Source organism: Trypanosoma cruzi, genomic scaffold (genome assembly GCF_000209065.1).
Source record: "Trypanosoma cruzi strain CL Brener 1047053516985 genomic scaffold, whole genome shotgun sequence".
Taxonomy (NCBI): domain Eukaryota; phylum Euglenozoa; class Kinetoplastea; order Trypanosomatida; family Trypanosomatidae; genus Trypanosoma; species Trypanosoma cruzi.
In genome coordinates this window covers 9,715-27,588 of record NW_001849290.1, presented here as the reverse complement: position 1 = coordinate 27,588, position 17,874 = coordinate 9,715, and the positions used below count along the sequence as shown (strand labels likewise).

The following is a 17,874-nucleotide window of genomic DNA, read 5'->3' as shown; positions in this document are numbered from 1 at the left end:
AAGGGGGCTCTCACACGCTTCCAAATTCAATTCTGCAATCTGCTTTCTGTAACAATGGCAGAAAGAAAAAAAAAAAAATGATTCTGATACTGTTGATGGAATAAATGAGAGGCTGTTCGTAAATAAAGACTTTGCAGATCTTCTTCTTTTCAAGGGGCCTGGGAGAGGCAAAAAAAAAAAAAAAAAGTAGAGGGTCGGGCGGGTAACGTCAATTATAACAAAACCACGGCCCTCAAGCCCGTGTTTATTTGCGTACATTTATTTTCTTTACATTTTGTTGTTGTTGTTTTCTTTTTTCTTATTATTATTCTCTAATGGCAATTTATTAACGAGGGTGAAATCTGGGAAAGAGAGCAAAAAAGCAAACCAAACCAAAGAATAACGACACAGTCATTCTTCAAGAAAAAGAACACAAAGCAAAAAGAAAAATAAGTAAATAAAAAGGGGTATTACTATGTTACGTCGCACACTGCAATTCGCTTTTGCGTACGCGAAATGCCCAACTATCGTGAATGAGCCAATGGACACATTTGAAGCTGGAAGTGTCTCTGCGAATGGTACTCTGGAGGCATGCAGGCGTATGCGCGAGAGTGTAACGGACTGCCCAATTGTGATTGGCGGGAAGGAGTACCGCACTGACAATGTTATTCGCCGCACGATCCCGTCCGACCACAAGAAACACCTTGCAACGTCGTACAATGCCACGCCAGAGTTGGCACAGAAGGCCATTGACACCGCACTACAAGCTTCACGCGAGTGGAGCCAGACATCCTTCAGAGATCGTGCGGCCATCTTTCTTCATGCGGCCCACCTTATCTCGACAAAGTACCGTCATGAACTGCGGGCGGCGACTATGCTGGGACAGAGCAAAAGTCCTTTTCAGGCGGAGATTGACGTGATCGCGGAATCGTGCGACTTTCTACGTTTCTCAGTGCATTATGCGGAGAATTTGTACCGCGATCAGCCACTCTCCCCAAGCAGCGGAGCCGTTTGGAACTCACTTGACTACCGCCCACTTGAGGGTTTTGTGTCAACCATTGCGCCATTTAACTTCGCAGCGATCGCAGCAAACCTCGTTGCTTGTCCCGCATTGATGGGTAACGTTGTACTCTGGAAACCATCCCCTCATGCGGTGCTTTCAAATTATTTGCTGTATAAAGTATTCGAGGAGGCTGGTTTACCCGCGGGTGTGGTGAACTTCTTGCCATGCGAACCAGACGTCATGACCAATTTTGTGAACTCCCACCGCGATCTGGCAGGAGTTGCATTCACCGGTTCGACGAAAGTTTTTATGTCTATTAACAAACAAATCTACGCACGATTGGAGGAGTACCGCAACATTCCACGTATAAGTGGTGAAACGGGTGGAAAAGACTTCCACCTCGTTCATCCGAGCGCCGATTTGAAACTTGCGGCGGCTTTGACAGTACGTGGGGCGTTTGAATTTCAGGGCCAGAAGTGTAGCGCCACTTCGCGGCTATATGCCCCCAAGAGCCGATGGGAAGAATTGAAGAATTATATGCTTGGTGTGCACGAACAGCTCAAGATGGGTCAGCCAGATGATTTCAAGAGCTTTATGTGCGCCGTTATCGATGAAACTGCCTTTGAACGGAATAAAAAGTATATAGATATTGCCAAATCGAGTCCATCAACGTATTCTGTTATTGCTGGTGGTGGATACGATAAGACGGAGGGTTGGTTTGTGCAACCAACAATCGTTGAATCGAAGGACAGTCAGGCACAGCTAATGCACGAAGAGATCTTTGGACCCATCTTAACGGTGCATGTGTATGATGACAGCAAGCCAGGATTCTGGTCGGATGTGTGCGATGTCGTCAACCGCTCCACAAAGTATGCACTCACTGGCAGCATCTTTGCGCAAGATCGTCAGGCCATTCGTGATGCAACAACAAAACATTTGCGTTACGCCGCGGGGAACTACTATATCAATGACAAATGTACCGGTGCGGTCGTGGGCCAACAACCTTTTGGTGGTGCTCGTGCGAGTGGTTCAAATGACAAGCCCGGCAGCCCTCTTTTCCTGACTCGGTGGGTTTCGGCACGTACAATTAAAGAAAACTTTGACCACAGCACGCAGGTGTCGTATCCTCACCAATTGCCAGACCGCCTGTTTGTTTAGAGAAGTAATAGCATGAATTGTGTGATGCAATGTGGCCAATAGAAATACATCTATGTGAGACTTGAACGGCCTTAAATTTTTATTACTAACTTCCAGCAGTTGGGTGATTACACAAATCGGGGACGGTGGGGGAGGGGGGAAAGGGGGTAGGAGGGGGAGTTTGATATTTTCTTATTTAACTACGCGTTTCATGTGAAGAAACAATATGCGATCCGTTCAGAGCGAACCGGGAGCGTTTGTGTATTTGTTTACTTCAAGTGGATTGGTGCTTTTTCTTTTCTTCCTTCTTTTTTTTTTTTGTTGTTGTTATTGTCATCAGGTCCGAAAAAAAAAAAAAAAAAATGCCTTTTGTTTGTTTTCCATTTATTTTTTAAAATTTTTTTATTTCTTCTACGCAACCAACATTCGGTGCGTTTATTTATTTTTTCTTCTTCTTGTTTCTCCGCTGCGTCACACAATAATAGACATTGAGGAAAGAAGCCACGGGGGGTGGCTCCAAAGGCATAAGAGGTGGCGGAAGTATGTCGCGACGCAAAGATAACAAATCCCACCTGAAAGAATTCCTCCGTCGACTTCGCGATCAGGGCCGTCAGGGAACGCCTCAGGCATCGGCCGGGCGGGGGAGAGCACGCACGGGTGAAGGCAGCGGACGGTACGCTCTCTCCTTTTCAGGGCGTTCCGTGGTGGCAACCGCCCCCACACGTGGCCGCTCCTATCTCCCACGCTCGCGCAAGGATAACGAAGATGACAGCATGCCTCTTGCTGTTGCCAATGCCGCCTTGTCGTCAACGGATGACGCGCGGGATCAAGGACGGGAGCATCAGCGTCGCCACCGTGACGAGGAGACAAGGACGTCAGAGGAGAGTTCACGGAGGCGCCCTTCTCGCTCTACGGAAAGCGACCCACATGAGGTCGTGTTGTCAGAGAGCCGCGCGTCTGTCCTCCCGTCCACATCGACAGGGAGCCGAGCAAGCGGCAGCACTGATCCCGTTTCCGAACACGCTGCAAGGCGGGCGGACGCGGGACGTGTAATAGGCAGAAGGAGAGGCGGGGACAGTGAGAAGAGTCTAAAGCGCCCGAGGACAGGTGGGCCCTAACGTGAATTGTCGTTCCCATCATTAGCAGTTTCTGCGCCAATTGAGGGCAAATAATGAGAGGGAGTAAACGGCAGCAAAGAAACAAGAAAAAAGATTCAAATAGCAACGAGTGTGGAAAACGCAAATAAATTATTTCGCGTGTCGAGGGCTCCAAAACCTCATTGCTGCATCTGATTCTTTTTTTTGTGTCTGTGCATAATTGGCAAAGAGGGGGGAACCAGTAAAAAAGAAACAAAAAAGCGAAGGAGAGACAAGAAAATTATTTGAATGGTGTAAAAAAGAAAAAAAACGTAAGGCTCTGTAAATTGTGCGGAATGGAAATGTTGGTGTTGTGCTCAATGGGGGGGCGAGGCTTGTGCTTTTTATCAAAGCCTCCCCCATTCTGCAAACCCGTAATATTGGGGTATAATTTCCTCACCTCAAACAGCAATTAATGTTCATTATTGTTTTTCTTGTGTGTTCATTTCATATGCCTTTTTTTTATTGTTATTATTTTTACTCTTCCTATGTGTGGGTTTCCTCAATAAATATAAATGTATATGTATATATGTACAAGTATATATTACTTATATATACGCGTATCGGTGTATTCACCTATGTACGTGATTATATATCTGTATATATGCGTATTTACGTACAAATGTGTACATATTTACATGTAATTATTTTTATTTATTAAATATTTTTATTTTGTGTTTTTTTTTTGTGTTTTTTTTTTTTTTTTTTTTTGCATGTACGTCTGCGGGATGTGTGTATATGCGTGTGGAGGTTGTTTTGTCGTTCTCTCGATTATTGTTTAAGTTTTTCTACGCAAAACTAAAGGAAAGCTTTCCGGGTGCAAGTAATTACACGACAGAAACCACGCAAAAGAAAAGAAAAGGAATTTTGTTTTTATTTCTGGAAGAGATTTTTTGTGTATCTTTTTTTTTTTTTTTTTGGGGGGGGGGGTGCGCGTGGTGATCATCACACTTTTCTTTTTTCTTCCTTCTTCCAACAACGACGACGAATCACTTTTTGTTGTTGTTTTTCGTTTTTTTTTTTTTTTTTTTTTTGTGCGCTCCGTGTTGATCCTTTCGCATGTATTTCTCTGGTGGTATTGTTGTTGTTGGCTGCACGACGTCATATTGCGCCACCGCGGAGGGAAAACGGCAGGGAATGGAGGGGGGGGGCAATGTAAAAGGGAAAAGGAAAAAAAAGAGGAGATTTGCGGAAGGCGAAGGGGGGGGGATCAAATAAAAGAGTGAGGTGGGCTACGGCGGTGTAGCAAATCCCCCCTCCCTAACCCTCTGTACTGGGGAGGAGCGTGTATATATTGCACTCGGTACCATCTAACGTATGCATCCCCATTTCCTGCTGCTTTTTTCTAGTATTTGTATTTATTTTTATTTTGACCCGTTCTTTTTGCTTTTCTTTGCTTTTTGTATGTGTGCAATGATCTTTGGAGGTAGTGGTTGTCTGGGATTTCGTGCGTGCATTTTCTTACTTTATTCTTGTGGATTTTTTTAGTATTTTTTTTTTTTTTTTTTTTTTTTTTAGGGGAGGTGTTTTTTGTGGCCCCTTTTATGTCTTTTTGTTGTTGTTGTTTTCCCTGCATTTCTTCATTTTTATATTACTTATATATTTGTATGTTTTCCTGCAGTGAAGAACTACGTGTGGCGTATTAGAAAGTCAACTTATTTAAGAAGAGCCTTGGAATTTTTATTTTTATTTTTGTACGTGTCATTTTTTGTTTTTTTTTTTATGTTTTGGGTTTTGTATTTTACGGGGTTGGGGCTGCATTTGTTTTTATCAGTTGGTCACTGCCGTGGTGTGCGTGGGTGCGAGTGTTTGCGCGGGCCTTCCCGCGTTTTGGGTGCGGCCGCAGGAACACTGACTTGAGGGAATGGCACGGCCTGCCGCTGCAGAAGCGAAGAGCACTCCGGCGGCGGGAGGCATCATGCGGGCAGCACATCGATAATTACGGCTGAAAGACAGACGAAAGAAGAAAAAAGAAAAAAAGGGAACTCTCATGCGTTTGGCCCCCAGAGGAATTGCCTCCAAAGTGGATGGTAGTGGGGCGAATGCGTTTACACGGCGAGCTGAGGGCGTGGTCGCAAAGGGCAACACGCGGCCACATTTGTGTTGTCGAACTGAAGAAAAGCAACAAACAGTTTTTTTTTTGATTTGCCAAACAAAAATGCGAAGCCTGCCTGGGTGAAGCTGCACGATTTCTCTGCAGATGACTTTTGTGCAAGGCACGGCGAATACAATAAAGGCTGCGGTGTAAAATGAAGAAAACTTTTTTTTTTTTGATTTTTTGTTTTTTTTGTGTGTTTTACGCCGGCAATCGTTTTTTTATTTTTGTTATTGACCTCTTCAGTGAAAAGAGACAAATACCCAAACTGTATGAATAATTTCTCTATTATGGAGATTGTTGTTCTCATGGAGATATATATATATATATATATAAAGCTCTATATCTTTTTTTTTATATATTTTCTTTTTTTTTTTTTTTCTCTCCTCATGGTGGATTACAAAGTTGTGTTTATCCCCATGCATGCGTGTTTGTTTTTATTTTATTATTTGTTTTTATTTCTATTCTCACAGCAGTGCTGCAGGGGAGAGAGGGTGGCGAACAGCTCGTTTGCACAGGGGGGGGTGCGTTGAGAATTGCATTGCTTTTTTTTTGTTTGTTTGTTTGCTTACAGTTTTTCCTTTTTTTTCTTTTTTCTTCTCCAATGCTTTGGGTTGATGGGAGTGCACGGGACGGGGGCTGAGGGAGGGGAACACCGCGTAGATGAACAGCTGTGCGCCCCTTATCTTTGATGTCCCGCCAGTGTTTAAGGTGGAGTCCATCATTGGCCAGGGGTCGTACGGCGCGGTCTGCAAGGCGGTTTACGGCACGGACCAAATTGCCATTAAGAAGATACCAAATTATGTTAAGAGCGAGGAGACACTTCGCCGTGTGCTGCGCGAAATTGAAATTTTGCAAAACTTGCAGTTTTGCGAGCAAGTTGTGGGATGCCGACTGCTTTTCCGGCCGACGAGCCGCGAGAAGGATGTGTATGTGGTGATGGATTACATTCCGTCCGATCTCTCTTTGGTGGTGAAGAGCAAGTCTATTGCGCTCTCAGAAAACATCATTCGTTACATTACATGTCAGTTGCTTCTTGCCTTACGCGCCATGCACCGATGTAATGTCCTGCACCGCGATTTTTCTACGCGTAACATTCTTATCAACTACAATTCACAGGTTTTTGTTTGTGATTTTGGCCTTAGTCGCTTCTTTGATCCGGATGAGCAGCTTTCTTTTGGTGTCGTGACGCAGTGGTATCGTGCGCCGGAGATCATCCTTGACGCGGAATACGATGCCGCAAACGACTTGTGGAGTGTAGGTGTCATTGTGTGTGAGCTGCTCCTTCGTCGACACCTCTTCCCAGGAAAGTGCAACGACTCTGCGGATCAGTTGAACCTTATTTTTCATCTGGTGGGCACCCCGCCGGCTACTGTGTTTAACGAGGGGCAGCCATTCGCCCGGGCCTCTGTGAACGCCAAGAACTACGCCCTTTCAGTGATTGAAAAACGACCACGTAAATCGATGCTGCGTGAATTATTACTTCGCACTCCCATTTTACAGGGGAAAGATGCGGAGAAGTCGCTCATCATTGATCTGGCGGAGAATCTGCTTTCATTTAACCCGCGTGACCGACCGACAGCGGATAAGGCGCTGCAGCATGCCTGGTTTGAACCCTGTCGCACATTTATCAATGAAATGATTGCGGCCCAGGATGAGCAGTGTACGAGCCCACAGTTTTCGTCTATCAGCTCCCTTTCCATGGAGGAATTGATGGAGAAAATAGAGGAGCTGGTGCCGATGTTTTCGGAGGAACTTCTCGCCAGCGAGGATGCCAGCTGAAGTGCCTGCCGTTATCACCGATGGACAAGCAAACCGGCAACATAAAAAAAAAGGGAAGGGAGGATAAGCAACGAAATTAAGTTATCTGAGGACGTTCATCCAAATGCCCTTTTCCTTCTGTGGCATTTTATATTTTTCAATTTCTGAATTTTTCTGCTGAGTTTACGTTGCGTGTTAGCGAGTACCTTTTTTCTTTCCTTTTTTTTTTTTCTTCCCACATATTTTTACTTGTGTTTTCTGGCGGCTTCTTCGGGCGTTTGGGTTTTTATTATTGCCGAGCGGTGATCGTTTCTGTTTTATTTGACTTGTTGCCTTTATTTTATTTTTTATTTTCTTGGTTTGCCTGCTCACTTGCTTTTTTTTTTTCTGTGTGTGTGTGTATGTGTGGGTTCATAACATTACGGCCCACGAGGGCAAGCGAGTGCCCACTCGAAGTAGAAGAAGAAGAAACGACGAGAGTTGTCGGTGCATGTGCGTGCCTGTGTGTGAGTACGTGCACCTGAAGGTTTTTGCATCCAATAAGAGAGGTGGCGAGGGTTGTTGTTGTTTTTTTTTCTTTTGCAGCTTCCAACCGCCGCAAATATAGTTTTTTTTCTAAACAACATTTTGTAGGAGTCGTGCGGAAGCCAACGCTACAAGCGAGTCATGATGCGGTGTTGTTGCGTTCTGCAGGACAAGTCGATGTTTGCGGCGAAACGTCGCGTCATTGTTCCCATCCACCCGACACCCAACTACCCGGCGCACTTCATCAAAGCATCCTTCACAACCGACCCACTTAAAGAGAAGCAGAAGGCACGTTTTTCTTCTGGTGGTGAGGCCATGCGGGAGGTGCAAATGATACCGAAGAACCTTGAGGGCGAAAGATCGCGGCGGGAACTCATGTCACGTGGGGATACCGAGTTTGAGGCACTAGTGGAGTTTATCCAAGGTGCCTCGTATGACCAACTCATCTCGGGACGTCGCTTTAAGAAGGTTTACGACAAACTCTCAGAAAATGATGATACGTTTGTTTGGCTCTGCCATACGGCAATGTCCGTGCTAAATCCAGGGGATGTTCGCTCACGTCTTGTGTATAACCACCTACGCACACTTGCCGAGGCGGTCGCAAATGGAGAGATGACATTACGAACTGCTTTTCGATTTTATGAGTCCGCTGTGCGTAGCCCTGCCTACCGTGAAATTGCAAAGCGGCAAATGGAAGGCGGTGCTGCAACACGGCTCGCAGGTATTAGCGCCGCAGCGGATGTGATGCGGCGAATGGGCCTCACACGACGCCCCATGGCGTCCTACTTTGAGCTTTACCAACGCATTGTGGAGCGCTCGGAGGCGATGACACCGTGGGGGTTCCCCCCGTTGTTTCAGTTTGAAGAGCGTCTTTCACTTGAACCGCGGCTGAAGTTTTTTTCGCGAGCATCGCAACAGGCACTAGAACGCCGCCGCCGGGGACACATCATGTCAGCGTACACAACGCTACAAGGTCGTCGTATTTTTTGGATTCCGCCCACGTGGAACCGCGCCGGTCGCTTCCTTGGCCCTCACGTCACACTTTACCCCGGCATGACGCCCGACTAGTGTTTTCTGTTTGGTCCGCGCATCGATTGGTGTGACCGTGTGTGTGTGTTTTTGCATGTGTGTGTGTGTGTGTGTGTCTGAGTGGACTGGAGGCGCTCTGAGGCGTTGTTACCTTTTCTTTTTTTAAATTCTTTCCATACCTTTGATATTTTGGTTTGACGCTTGACGCGCGTCATAACCTTCTTTTTTTCGGGTTCCGGTTTTCGTCTTTTCTTTTTTTTTTCTTTACGTCGGCTTATGTGCCCATCTCATGCCAATCTTCTCCGTCGAATCCGACACTGCTATCCATGGCAGCAACGACATTTGAATGTGAGGAGAGGTGAAGAAGGGACAAGTACTTTTGAGAACTTTGCGGAAGTAGTATAAGAGATAAAAATAGGCACAAAACATACATATTGGTCTTGATTTTTACCAAAAGGACACATTCAAGCAGCATAATACAACGAAAAACAAAGATGGGAGGCTGTGTGACGTCTATGATGGAGCGGCAGAACGAGCGGACTCTTGTTGACTTTAGCGAATACCAGGAATATATGAGGCTTGGGAAGCAATCGGAGCCCGTTCCAGGGACAGAGAAGAACAACGCCTCCGCCATTTACCGCGTGGTTGGCATGTCAGAAGAGGAACACAAAAAAATCGTTCAGAGTTACTATCTTTCAGAAACCCCAACCCAGAATGTGTTTAAAATGTGCAAGGAACGCAAAAATAATACGGCCATGACATACCGTGTCGTAGAAAATATTGAGCGCATTACTTCAACCGATCATACTGGCAAAGAGAAGACGATGGAAGTGTGCGTGTTTGAACCAGAACGTCGTAACATAACCTATTCGCAATTGTGGACAAACATAGAGAAACTGGGGAAGGGATTAGCTGAAATTGGACTTCAAGAAGGAGAGAAGGTGGCAATGTATGAAGAAACTCGATGGGAATGGTTCTGTTCGATTCATGCCATTTGGTCTCGTCGTATGGTTGCGGCGACTGTGTACGCAAACTTGGGTGATGATGCTCTTGCCTATGCGCTAAAGGAAACCCATTGTAAAGCTGTTATTTGCAATGGAAGTAATGTTTTAAAACTAATTGGTGTATTAAGGAAGATGGGGATCCTCGGCACTATTATTATTTATCTTGGCTCATTTCCAGAGTCTACGGATACTGCAGGTTATACTCTGTATGCTTGGACCGATGTCCTGAAAAAAGGCGAGGACAGTAAGGTTTCAGTTGTAAATCTTCCCAGTTCGGAGAACTGCGATGATCTTGCACTTATTATGTACACAAGCGGTACCACAGGGAATCCGAAGGGTGTAATGCACTCTCACGGAAGTATATCAGCGGGATTTTCAGCTTTGGCTCATCGCGTCCGGGACGTTCTTGGCGAGCCAAATGAATCGGAAACGTATTGTTCGTATTTGCCACTTGCCCATATTATGGAACTTGCTGTGTTGAGCATCCTGTTTCTTCGTGGGTGTACCATTTGTTTTGGTAGTCCACGGACACTGTCGAGTACCTTTGCAAAACCGCGAGGAGATTTTGAGGAGTATCGCCCCGTGCTTGTCGTTGGTGTTCCACGTATCTTTGATACGGTAAAAAAAGGGGTGGAGGCAAAGTTACCCCCACCGGGCTCCTTAAAACGTCGTGTCTTTGATTGTGCCTACCAGTCCCGTCTCAAGGCGCTAAAGGAAGGAAAAGACACGCCTTATTATAACGCCAGAGTTTTTTCGCAGGTACGCAAGGCATTGGGAGGCCGTGTACGTGTGCTGCTCTCTGGTGGAGGGCCTATGAACCCCTCTACACAAGAGTTTGTAAATGTTGTATTCGGCATGATTATTCAAGGATGGGGACTCACAGAAACAGTCTGCTGCGGTGGAATTCAGCGTACGGGCAATCTTGAATACGTGAATGTTGGTCCACCACTCAATTCCCTGGAAATAAGGTTACTTGACACAGAGGAGTACAAGCACACCGACAAACCGGAACCCCGTGGGGAAATATTGCTGCGTGGGCCATTTCTTTTCAAGGGATATTATAAGCAGGAGGAACAGACAAAGGAGGTCATTGACAACGATGGCTGGTTTCACACGGGTGATGTGGGTGCCATAGCATCCAATGGAACGATTAGCATTGTGGGCCGTGTGAAGGCGCTGGCAAAGAATTCCAACGGTGAATACATCGCGCTAGAGACTCTGGAGGCAACCTATGGAGCAAACGGCCTTGTTACGAACAATGGTGTGTGTGTGCTGGTGCATCCCAACCGTAGTTATACGGTTGCCTTGGGGATCACCACTAAAGATCTCGTAATGAAATTTGCAAAGGAAAATAAAATTCCTGGCAGCTTTCCTGCCATTCTTGAAAACAAAGAGTTTCGCCGGAAGGCGACAGAATCGTTTCAGGCGACTGCACGAGCGGCCGGTCGCAGGAGCTTTGAGATAGTCCGCCATGTGAGGCTGTTGGAAGAGGAATGGACCCCCGAAAACGATGTTTTGACGGCAGCCATGAAGTTGAAGCGACGCGTCATTGACGAGCGCTACAAGGAATTAATTAAGGAATTGTTTACCGAGGATTTTTAACCTGCGTTGCATTCCTGTTTCTCCTACGCTTTTAGTCTGTATTTACATCAGAATTTGTGTTTTTGATCTCGTAGCCATACACGTTGTGAGCTTCGTGATTCGTTTTTTTTTTCTACTTGGTGTTCTTCTTTTTTTTTTCTTGAGGAGAAAGTAGATTTGATGAGAGGATACAGAGACGCAGGGAACGGCGGCAAAGTGGGGTGGCATGCGTGATTCTGGCACCGTCTGAATTTCGTTTTTTTTTTTTTTTTGTGTGTGTGTGCGTGTTTGTTTGTTTGTTTGAGCCCCCTTTTTTTTTTTCTCTTGTTTCCAATTCTTTTTTTTTTTAAATATATATTTATGCATGTATATCAATGTTGTTCCCTAATCAGCTTTGGGGGTGCGATGGAGAGTTGCCACAGTGGAGCCCCAATTAACTGAAGCCTTATTTATTTATTTTCCTTTTTTTTCCATTGGCTTGTGCTCCCTAGCGTTTGTGCTGTACATGGTTTTTGCTGCTTTTGCCACTGCGGCTGAACTTTTTTTTTGGCAAAAAAACCGTCTGGGCACTTAACGGTGATCAATTGAAGCTTGACGATGCTGAATGTGTAGCCTTTTGCTTGAGGGACGTGTCTGCCGCTTTTACGCTGTCCCTTTTTTGTGTGTCTCATGTTGTGATTTCCCCTTTTGTTTAGTACGGTCTTCATGCTTCGGCGAAGTTGTCTGTGGCGGCTTGGCAACTACCGCCAGCACAGCGACAAGGAGCGAGATCGCATTGCACAGGAACGTCAGAGACGCATTCTTTACGATCACGCCGGCAATGTGAAACTCTCAGGTTTGCTATTTCTTTTCTGGGAGGAGTTCCGCCTGCCCATTCTTTGCGTTGCCGGGGGGATCGTATTTCTGATTGGGTACAACAAACTCATATATTATTTGTCGGCGAAGGAGTTTGCGCATGAGAAGTCAATTGACCAGCAGAGTGAGGCAAACGCGCGGCTGTCAGGGAAGTTGAAAGGGGACCGTTATTTGGTGAAGCCACGGCGTCAGCTAGATGATCCTGACTTTTTGAACATCCCTTCGTATGCGGGAAAAGGCGTTTACTCCAGCAAACTCTTTGATGACGATTCGGCAAGCACCGACCCTCTTTTTTCGGAGAAGAGGCGGAACTGAACGGGTGGGTTCGGGAAGAAGTGAAACGAGTTGGGTGTTTGTTGCAATGGCGGTGCTGCGTTGCCAAAGCAACTCCAATGCGTCTGTTTGTGCGCTTTCGCTATTTTTTTTATTAACGCCACATGAACCTCTTTTATTCACTTTTCTTCCTTTTTTTTTTTCCTTTTTCTCCCATCAAGGATCCGCCTGTGGTGAACGATGCCCCGTGAAATCAAGAGCCTGAAGGAGTTCCTCGCCATCTGCTCCCGCAAGGACGCCAGATGTGTGAAGGTGAAGCACAACCCGACGCAGACAAAGTTCAAGGTGCGCTGCAGCCGCTACCTTTACACCCTCGTCGTCGCGGACAAGAAGAAGGCGGACAAAATTGAGCGCTCTATTCACCCCTCCGTGAAGAAGATCACCGTTACGGCACGCTCCCACGCCAAAACAAACGCCGGCAGCAAGTAATTCTTATAAGCACAGACGACGGCGTCATTTGGGCCGTGGATGGCGTTTTCCAACCCGCATGTTTTTTGATTTACGGTTGTTCTTTTTTTTTTCTGTTCTTGTTTTTGTTATTTTCGGGTTGTTGAGCCTGCCCTCACTCATGTGGAGGTGGCGGTGTTATTCCGCGCTTGTGCGCATTCCACTTTTGCCTCGTGCTTGTTCTTGTTGCTGTGAAGAAAGTTATTCTTTTTGTGGTTGTTGTTTATGGTACCACTCCCTTCCCGCTCCTCCAACACATACATTGAGTGGGTCTATTTTTTTGTTTTAGCCCTTTTACGCCTGCCAAACGGTCCACTGGGAGAGGGCGCGAACACTACTGCGGGTAGTGACCAATTACACTGTTGTGGGGTGCGGCAATTTTATGCTCAATGTATCGTCCAAGGAAGCTACCATGTTTTTCTTCTGTCCGTAGATCATCGCTTCATCTGTCGCCGCGAACTGTGAGCTCAACTGGGCACGCAGAAGATTCCGTAGCCGGTGAGAAACTTCGGTGCGCCAATAACAATGACAGAGTGGGTCTTGTGTTTTGTGAGTGTTTTAAGGGCATGGAGAAGTTTCTTGTGCGGCGCCCTGGTTGTCCACCGCAGCAGCCAATGACATCACCGCTTTTTACAACGGCTTCTGGGGTTGTATCTTCATCTGCTCCACCATCAACCAGCGGTGGGGGGTCCGTGCGCTTGGCAAAAACAGTCAGGTCCTTCTTTCCCGGCACTAGCAATTTATTCTACGACGCGAATGCGCCGAACTTGCACCGGGAAAATTTGTCTTCTATTCCCGGAAATTCGGGGCCCAAACACGTGGGGAAGGACTTGCATGGGAATAACAGCAATGGCGTCAGACAACACGAGGTACGATCCCCTCTGATGTTGCAGCCGACCACGTCTTTTGGTGGCCAGCAAACGACATCCGATAAGTCTACGGCAGAAAAGGCAACTGCCTATGCCGACATTCAGCGTTACTCGTATGCGTATGCTTTGTGGCAAAACCGAAACGCGGCCCTACTACAGATGGGTGTGGACATGCAGGAGATGACAAGTAAGGCATGTTACCTGCGTGATTTACATCAAGAAGACCTAAAAGATGGTATGAGACAAACAACACGGTTCTCTTTTTATGTTGTTTTCCCCTTTGTGTTTTTGGTAAGCGCAGTTTTATTTAATGAATCAACGCTATACAGTGCGCAACTTAAATATCTGCGATTGGTTGATTACGACGCGTGGCTGGAAGCAAATGGGCACAACAGCGGCAGAAGAGGGGGCATTGTGGGTGGTGGTGGTGGTGGTGGTGGTTTCAGCAAGTACGAGCAGCGAAGGTGAGGGAAAGGCCAAAAAGTGGAATAAGCAACATCGAATACGAAACGCATCCGAAAACATATATATATATATATATATATACATTGATAAATGTATGCATTTGCGAAAAATTGGAAGCGGAGGAAGGCCGCCCATTCGAAGTTGTCGCGGCACGACGCAAATTGTGCCTCCTGGTCAACGGAAGGGTATTGCTGAAATATCAGAGGAAAAAACAAAAACGGAGAGAAGAGGATTTGCTTGTGTCGCTCACTTTCTTTACTTAATATTTATTTATTTATTCCTATTTTAATGCTTGGAGACAAACGTGTCAATTCACGATCCATCAGTAGGGCATTACGCCCGTGGCTTTCGCCCAACTTTTCTTTTCCAACGCACATTGAAAGAACACTACTCACAATAATTTTTGCTACTTTTTTTGTGTGCGCTCTTTCTGCCGTAGGGCTGTGGACGGACGGCAGACAACACTGGGGGAAAGGGGAGAGGGAGGGCGATGGCTGCCTCCACTTCGTCACCCACCAACAACATGTCCATCACTGGCGTGCTTCCGCAAACGGAGTGGCAATTGCCGTCCAGAGCAAAGTACTGCCAGTATCAGGACTGCGGCGCCAAATTCGGGCTCTTCGACAGAAAAACAAATTGCCGTCGCTGCGGTATTGTTCTAAGCTCCAAATGCGCCTGTGACTGTTTGTGCATAAGCGGGCACTACGATGACAAACCGCAGATTTTCTGCCTGCGCCGTCTTGAAGTTATCGAGCAACAGAAAATAATGATGACTCGTGCGGCGGCAATGAAAACAGAATGGCCACTCCAACAGCGTCAAAACAAAGACGACAACGCCTTAGCGTCCAGCGGCATACAACATGACAAGGAGATGCGACTGCTCGAAAACGGCAAAGACGTTTGCCAGCAGGCGGGAGAAGGACATGGACGAACAAAAGATGTTTTTTCCATGACCAATCAAGTGATGGAAAAAACAGATAACAAAAGAAATGCAAGCCCTCATAACGTGGAAGAAATGCAGAATAAAATAACGATTGAAATATGAGAAAAACTAGTGCCGTCAAATTCTAACGGAAAAGAATACAACGACACCGTCAATTTCATCGAGAACAACATTCACACGGAAATGCTCCTCCATAAAGAAAAGCACACAGGAAAAAACGAAGTTACCACAACAATCGATAGCAGCAGCAATGAGAACAAAATAAATCTACAAGAAATGGCAGCAAAAACGAAGTCACATATTGACGAGTTAGTCCGCGAGCGCGCTGAGCTGCAGGAGTGGGTGCGGGAGTCCTCACTGCTCAACTCCAGGAACGGGAGGCACGCCATAATGCACAACAACCCGCGCAGGATGCGGAGACTGCGGGGCGGGACGCGGCCCCCGCTACTCGACACGTTGCCAACGATGGCGTATCTACACTAACAAATCAAACGGATATCTTGATGGCTGGAGGCGTGCCTAGCAGTGCGGCCCGACACAGTTCGGCGGCTTACAGACCCCCTCACGGCAAAGCTGCGAGACCACATTTCCACCCTTCCACGCCGTTGCCCTCCCGCACTTCTCCCCTGGACGCCCGATTACCTATGGAAGAGGACCGCAGTTTCTACGCATTCGACGTCACTACGTGGCCCTCGCGTGTATGGAATGAGGGCGCCTCCGGAGTCATTATCGACCTCCGGTGCGCATACCAATGCTGGCAGCAGTACAACGAGCAGGTTAAACTTGCCTTTGACAATTTGCTCGAGTGGATCGGCGCGCTGGAAGGCCTGCAGGATCCCATCGATCGAATCATGAATTTTGGCAGGTCCCTACGGAATACATTCCGGATGCAGCTCACGATGGCATCCGATCCCGGCATCCGGCCTTCCAAACTGCGCGCCCGTCTTTACACTGCTGTTCACCAGACGGACTCTTATGCCAGGGCAGCCCAGCTTTTCGTCGATCGGCGAGAAACCCAACGCACTGTGCGATGCCAACGTTGTCATATTTTTGAACACGAGGCATCTACATGCAATGTGCGCCCGAGAAGGAATTACTCACAATACAGGCGCCCATCAAAAAACGGCAGAGGGGCTGCTTGATGCTTTTTATGAACGCTGGCGACGGCAGCCACATCCAATCCGCCACCTCCCACCAATCCTCACAGGCAGCGCGCCGCGCCGCCGACGCTCCACCCGATCTTTTAAATTGCCCGACGCAATCGTTGAGAAGGGCAATGGAGCTTATCCGCCAACGACGCTCAACTGTGGTACGACGAAGCACCGACATCTCTGCTTTGGGCCGGCCACACAAGGAGGGCGAACGAGGTCGCTCGAGAGATGTGGGCGCCGTCAACGTGGAAGCAGAGAATGTCCCTGGCGGGCAATTTACGACCTTATGCCGCACGCACGAACAGCCGATAAACGAGGAGAGCTGTGCGGCCTTGTTGATGGGAATATGAGATGTAGCGCCATCGACCCTACCGCGGCACGCCAGGATGCTGCGGTCCATGTTGGAAATGAATCGAACCCCGCTGGGCATGGCGATTCTGGGGTCACAAAAAATAGCGTCGCGATCGGAAACGAAACAGGTGCGCCCCTCGACAAAGGAAGGGTTGAATCAACTTATCCGCAGCCGGACCGATTGGAAGGAACGTGTTGTTTTTCGACTCGCGCGGATAACGGCGAGTCGTTGGTCCGAGATTGCGGCCTTGACTCCCAAAAAATGTCACGCTGGAGCCGAACGGGACCTTAATTTTGTATTGGCCCGTGGCACCGAAGACGGCGAGAGCGGATCCCCACTGCGCCTCGCGGTTCGTGGGGATGCGAGGGCAGGACGCCTTCGACATTATAAAGCTCTGTATGACACTTTGAAACAACGGAAGGCTCACGAACCTGACGACTGCCCAGGTGGAACGAGCTCTGGCTCCTTGGAATGCCACGGCGCATTCCATAAAACGCGGTGTGTTGCGGCACGCTGCTCCAATCGTGGAGACGCACAATTTGGACCCACAGCTGATCTCGCAGTTGGCGAAGCACGTCGACCCGTTCGACCTTCCCCAGAACACGGTTCGATATTTGGGGAAGTGCACCACAATGCTGACCCAGGTGTCGTCGCTGGCCGCATTGATGTGAAGGGAGAAGCTGCGGAAGGGCAGGAACCCTGGCTGAGAGCGGAGGAGCTTTTTTCCATGATTTTTACCATTATTCTGCCACAATTACGAGACGCGCGACAAGGACGCGTCTGGCCACTCCACAAGATGAACGAAACATCCCGCTACAGCAGGTCAACGTGCCTGTACTGAATCCCGTGTGGATCAAGAGCCGGTTGAGCCCGGCTACCTTGGAGAGACTCGTGCAAGCATGGGGACTCGTCGGGCGGTCCCCTTTCCCTCTGCCCTTCTCCGGTAAAGCGTGCGAAACTCCACGAAGCATTCCAACCGCTGACGCGCGATAGTTACGAAAAGCAGGAATTATCGAGGACGCTTCGTCCACAATAACAGGCGGATGGATAATACCCTTTCTCGGTTGTGGAGGAGAAAACCACCGGTTTACGACGACGATGGATCGCGTGGCCACGCGACAAGAACAGAGACGACCCTTATGAGGCGAATGTTCCTCTTTTACACATTTCCCATTATTTGCCACCTGCGATGGCTGAGGCCGTTTCCTG

At 47.6% G+C, this 17,874-nt stretch overlaps 9 protein-coding genes across 9 annotated transcripts, besides 19 other annotated features; all 9 read left to right on the top strand.

Annotated features, from left to right (window-relative positions):
- Positions 1–3,584: part of a sequence feature (heterozygous, non-Esmeraldo-like haplotype) that runs on past the window's edge.
- Tc00.1047053510943.50 (delta-1-pyrroline-5-carboxylate dehydrogenase, putative) lies at positions 455–2,140 on the top strand (the record flags this gene model as incomplete). Its single annotated transcript, XM_811985.1, has 1 exon — positions 455–2,140. One exon carries the CDS (start codon positions 455–457, stop codon positions 2,138–2,140), a length of 1,686 nt encoding a protein of 561 aa, XP_817078.1.
- Positions 2,502–2,527: a sequence feature (AT_rich).
- Positions 2,662–3,237, top strand: Tc00.1047053510943.44 (metaciclina III; the record flags this gene model as incomplete). The annotated part of the gene is made up of 1 exon (XM_812004.1): positions 2,662–3,237. One exon carries the CDS (start codon positions 2,662–2,664, stop codon positions 3,235–3,237), a length of 576 nt encoding a protein of 191 aa, XP_817097.1.
- Positions 3,585–3,913: a sequence feature (haploid, Esmeraldo-like haplotype).
- Positions 3,762–3,913: a microsatellite.
- Positions 3,914–3,955: a sequence feature (areas merged during assembly that could not be assigned to a particular haplotype. This can correspond to areas where the two haplotypes were merged or to regions with more than two copies in the genome that were merged during assembly.).
- Positions 3,920–3,966: a microsatellite.
- Positions 3,956–17,874: a sequence feature (heterozygous, non-Esmeraldo-like haplotype).
- Positions 4,249–4,289: a microsatellite.
- Positions 4,746–4,771: a microsatellite.
- Positions 4,933–4,997: a sequence feature (A-rich).
- Positions 5,665–5,685: a microsatellite.
- Positions 5,698–5,731: a microsatellite.
- Positions 5,781–5,820: a sequence feature (A-rich).
- Positions 5,896–5,951: a sequence feature (A-rich).
- Positions 6,014–7,132, top strand: Tc00.1047053510943.40 (protein kinase, putative; the record flags this gene model as incomplete). The annotated part of the gene is made up of 1 exon (XM_811984.1): positions 6,014–7,132. One exon carries the CDS (start codon positions 6,014–6,016, stop codon positions 7,130–7,132), a length of 1,119 nt encoding a protein of 372 aa, XP_817077.1.
- Tc00.1047053510943.36 (hypothetical protein, conserved) lies at positions 7,778–8,704 on the top strand (the record flags this gene model as incomplete). The annotated part of the gene is made up of 1 exon (XM_811999.1): positions 7,778–8,704. One exon carries the CDS (start codon positions 7,778–7,780, stop codon positions 8,702–8,704), a length of 927 nt encoding a protein of 308 aa, XP_817092.1.
- Positions 8,742–8,781: a microsatellite.
- Positions 9,160–11,271, top strand: Tc00.1047053510943.33 (fatty acyl CoA synthetase, putative; the record flags this gene model as incomplete). Its single annotated transcript, XM_812003.1, has 1 exon — positions 9,160–11,271. One exon carries the CDS (start codon positions 9,160–9,162, stop codon positions 11,269–11,271), a length of 2,112 nt encoding a protein of 703 aa, XP_817096.1.
- Positions 11,502–11,598: a sequence feature (A-rich).
- On the top strand, positions 11,956–12,420 carry Tc00.1047053510943.30 (hypothetical protein, conserved; the record flags this gene model as incomplete). The annotated part of the gene is made up of 1 exon (XM_811983.1): positions 11,956–12,420. One exon carries the CDS (start codon positions 11,956–11,958, stop codon positions 12,418–12,420), a length of 465 nt encoding a protein of 154 aa, XP_817076.1.
- On the top strand, positions 12,619–12,867 carry Tc00.1047053510943.26 (ribosomal protein L38, putative; the record flags this gene model as incomplete). Its single annotated transcript, XM_812002.1, has 1 exon — positions 12,619–12,867. One exon carries the CDS (start codon positions 12,619–12,621, stop codon positions 12,865–12,867), a length of 249 nt encoding a protein of 82 aa, XP_817095.1.
- On the top strand, positions 13,275–14,222 carry Tc00.1047053510943.23 (hypothetical protein, conserved; the record flags this gene model as incomplete). Its single annotated transcript, XM_812001.1, has 1 exon — positions 13,275–14,222. The coding sequence occupies one exon, from the start codon at positions 13,275–13,277 to the stop codon at positions 14,220–14,222; it is 948 nt and encodes a 315-aa protein (XP_817094.1).
- Positions 14,172–14,195: a microsatellite.
- Positions 14,278–14,303: a microsatellite.
- On the top strand, positions 14,710–15,264 carry Tc00.1047053510943.20 (uncharacterized protein; the record flags this gene model as incomplete). Its single annotated transcript, XM_811982.1, has 1 exon — positions 14,710–15,264. One exon carries the CDS (start codon positions 14,710–14,712, stop codon positions 15,262–15,264), a length of 555 nt encoding a protein of 184 aa, XP_817075.1.
- Positions 15,522–17,874: a mobile genetic element.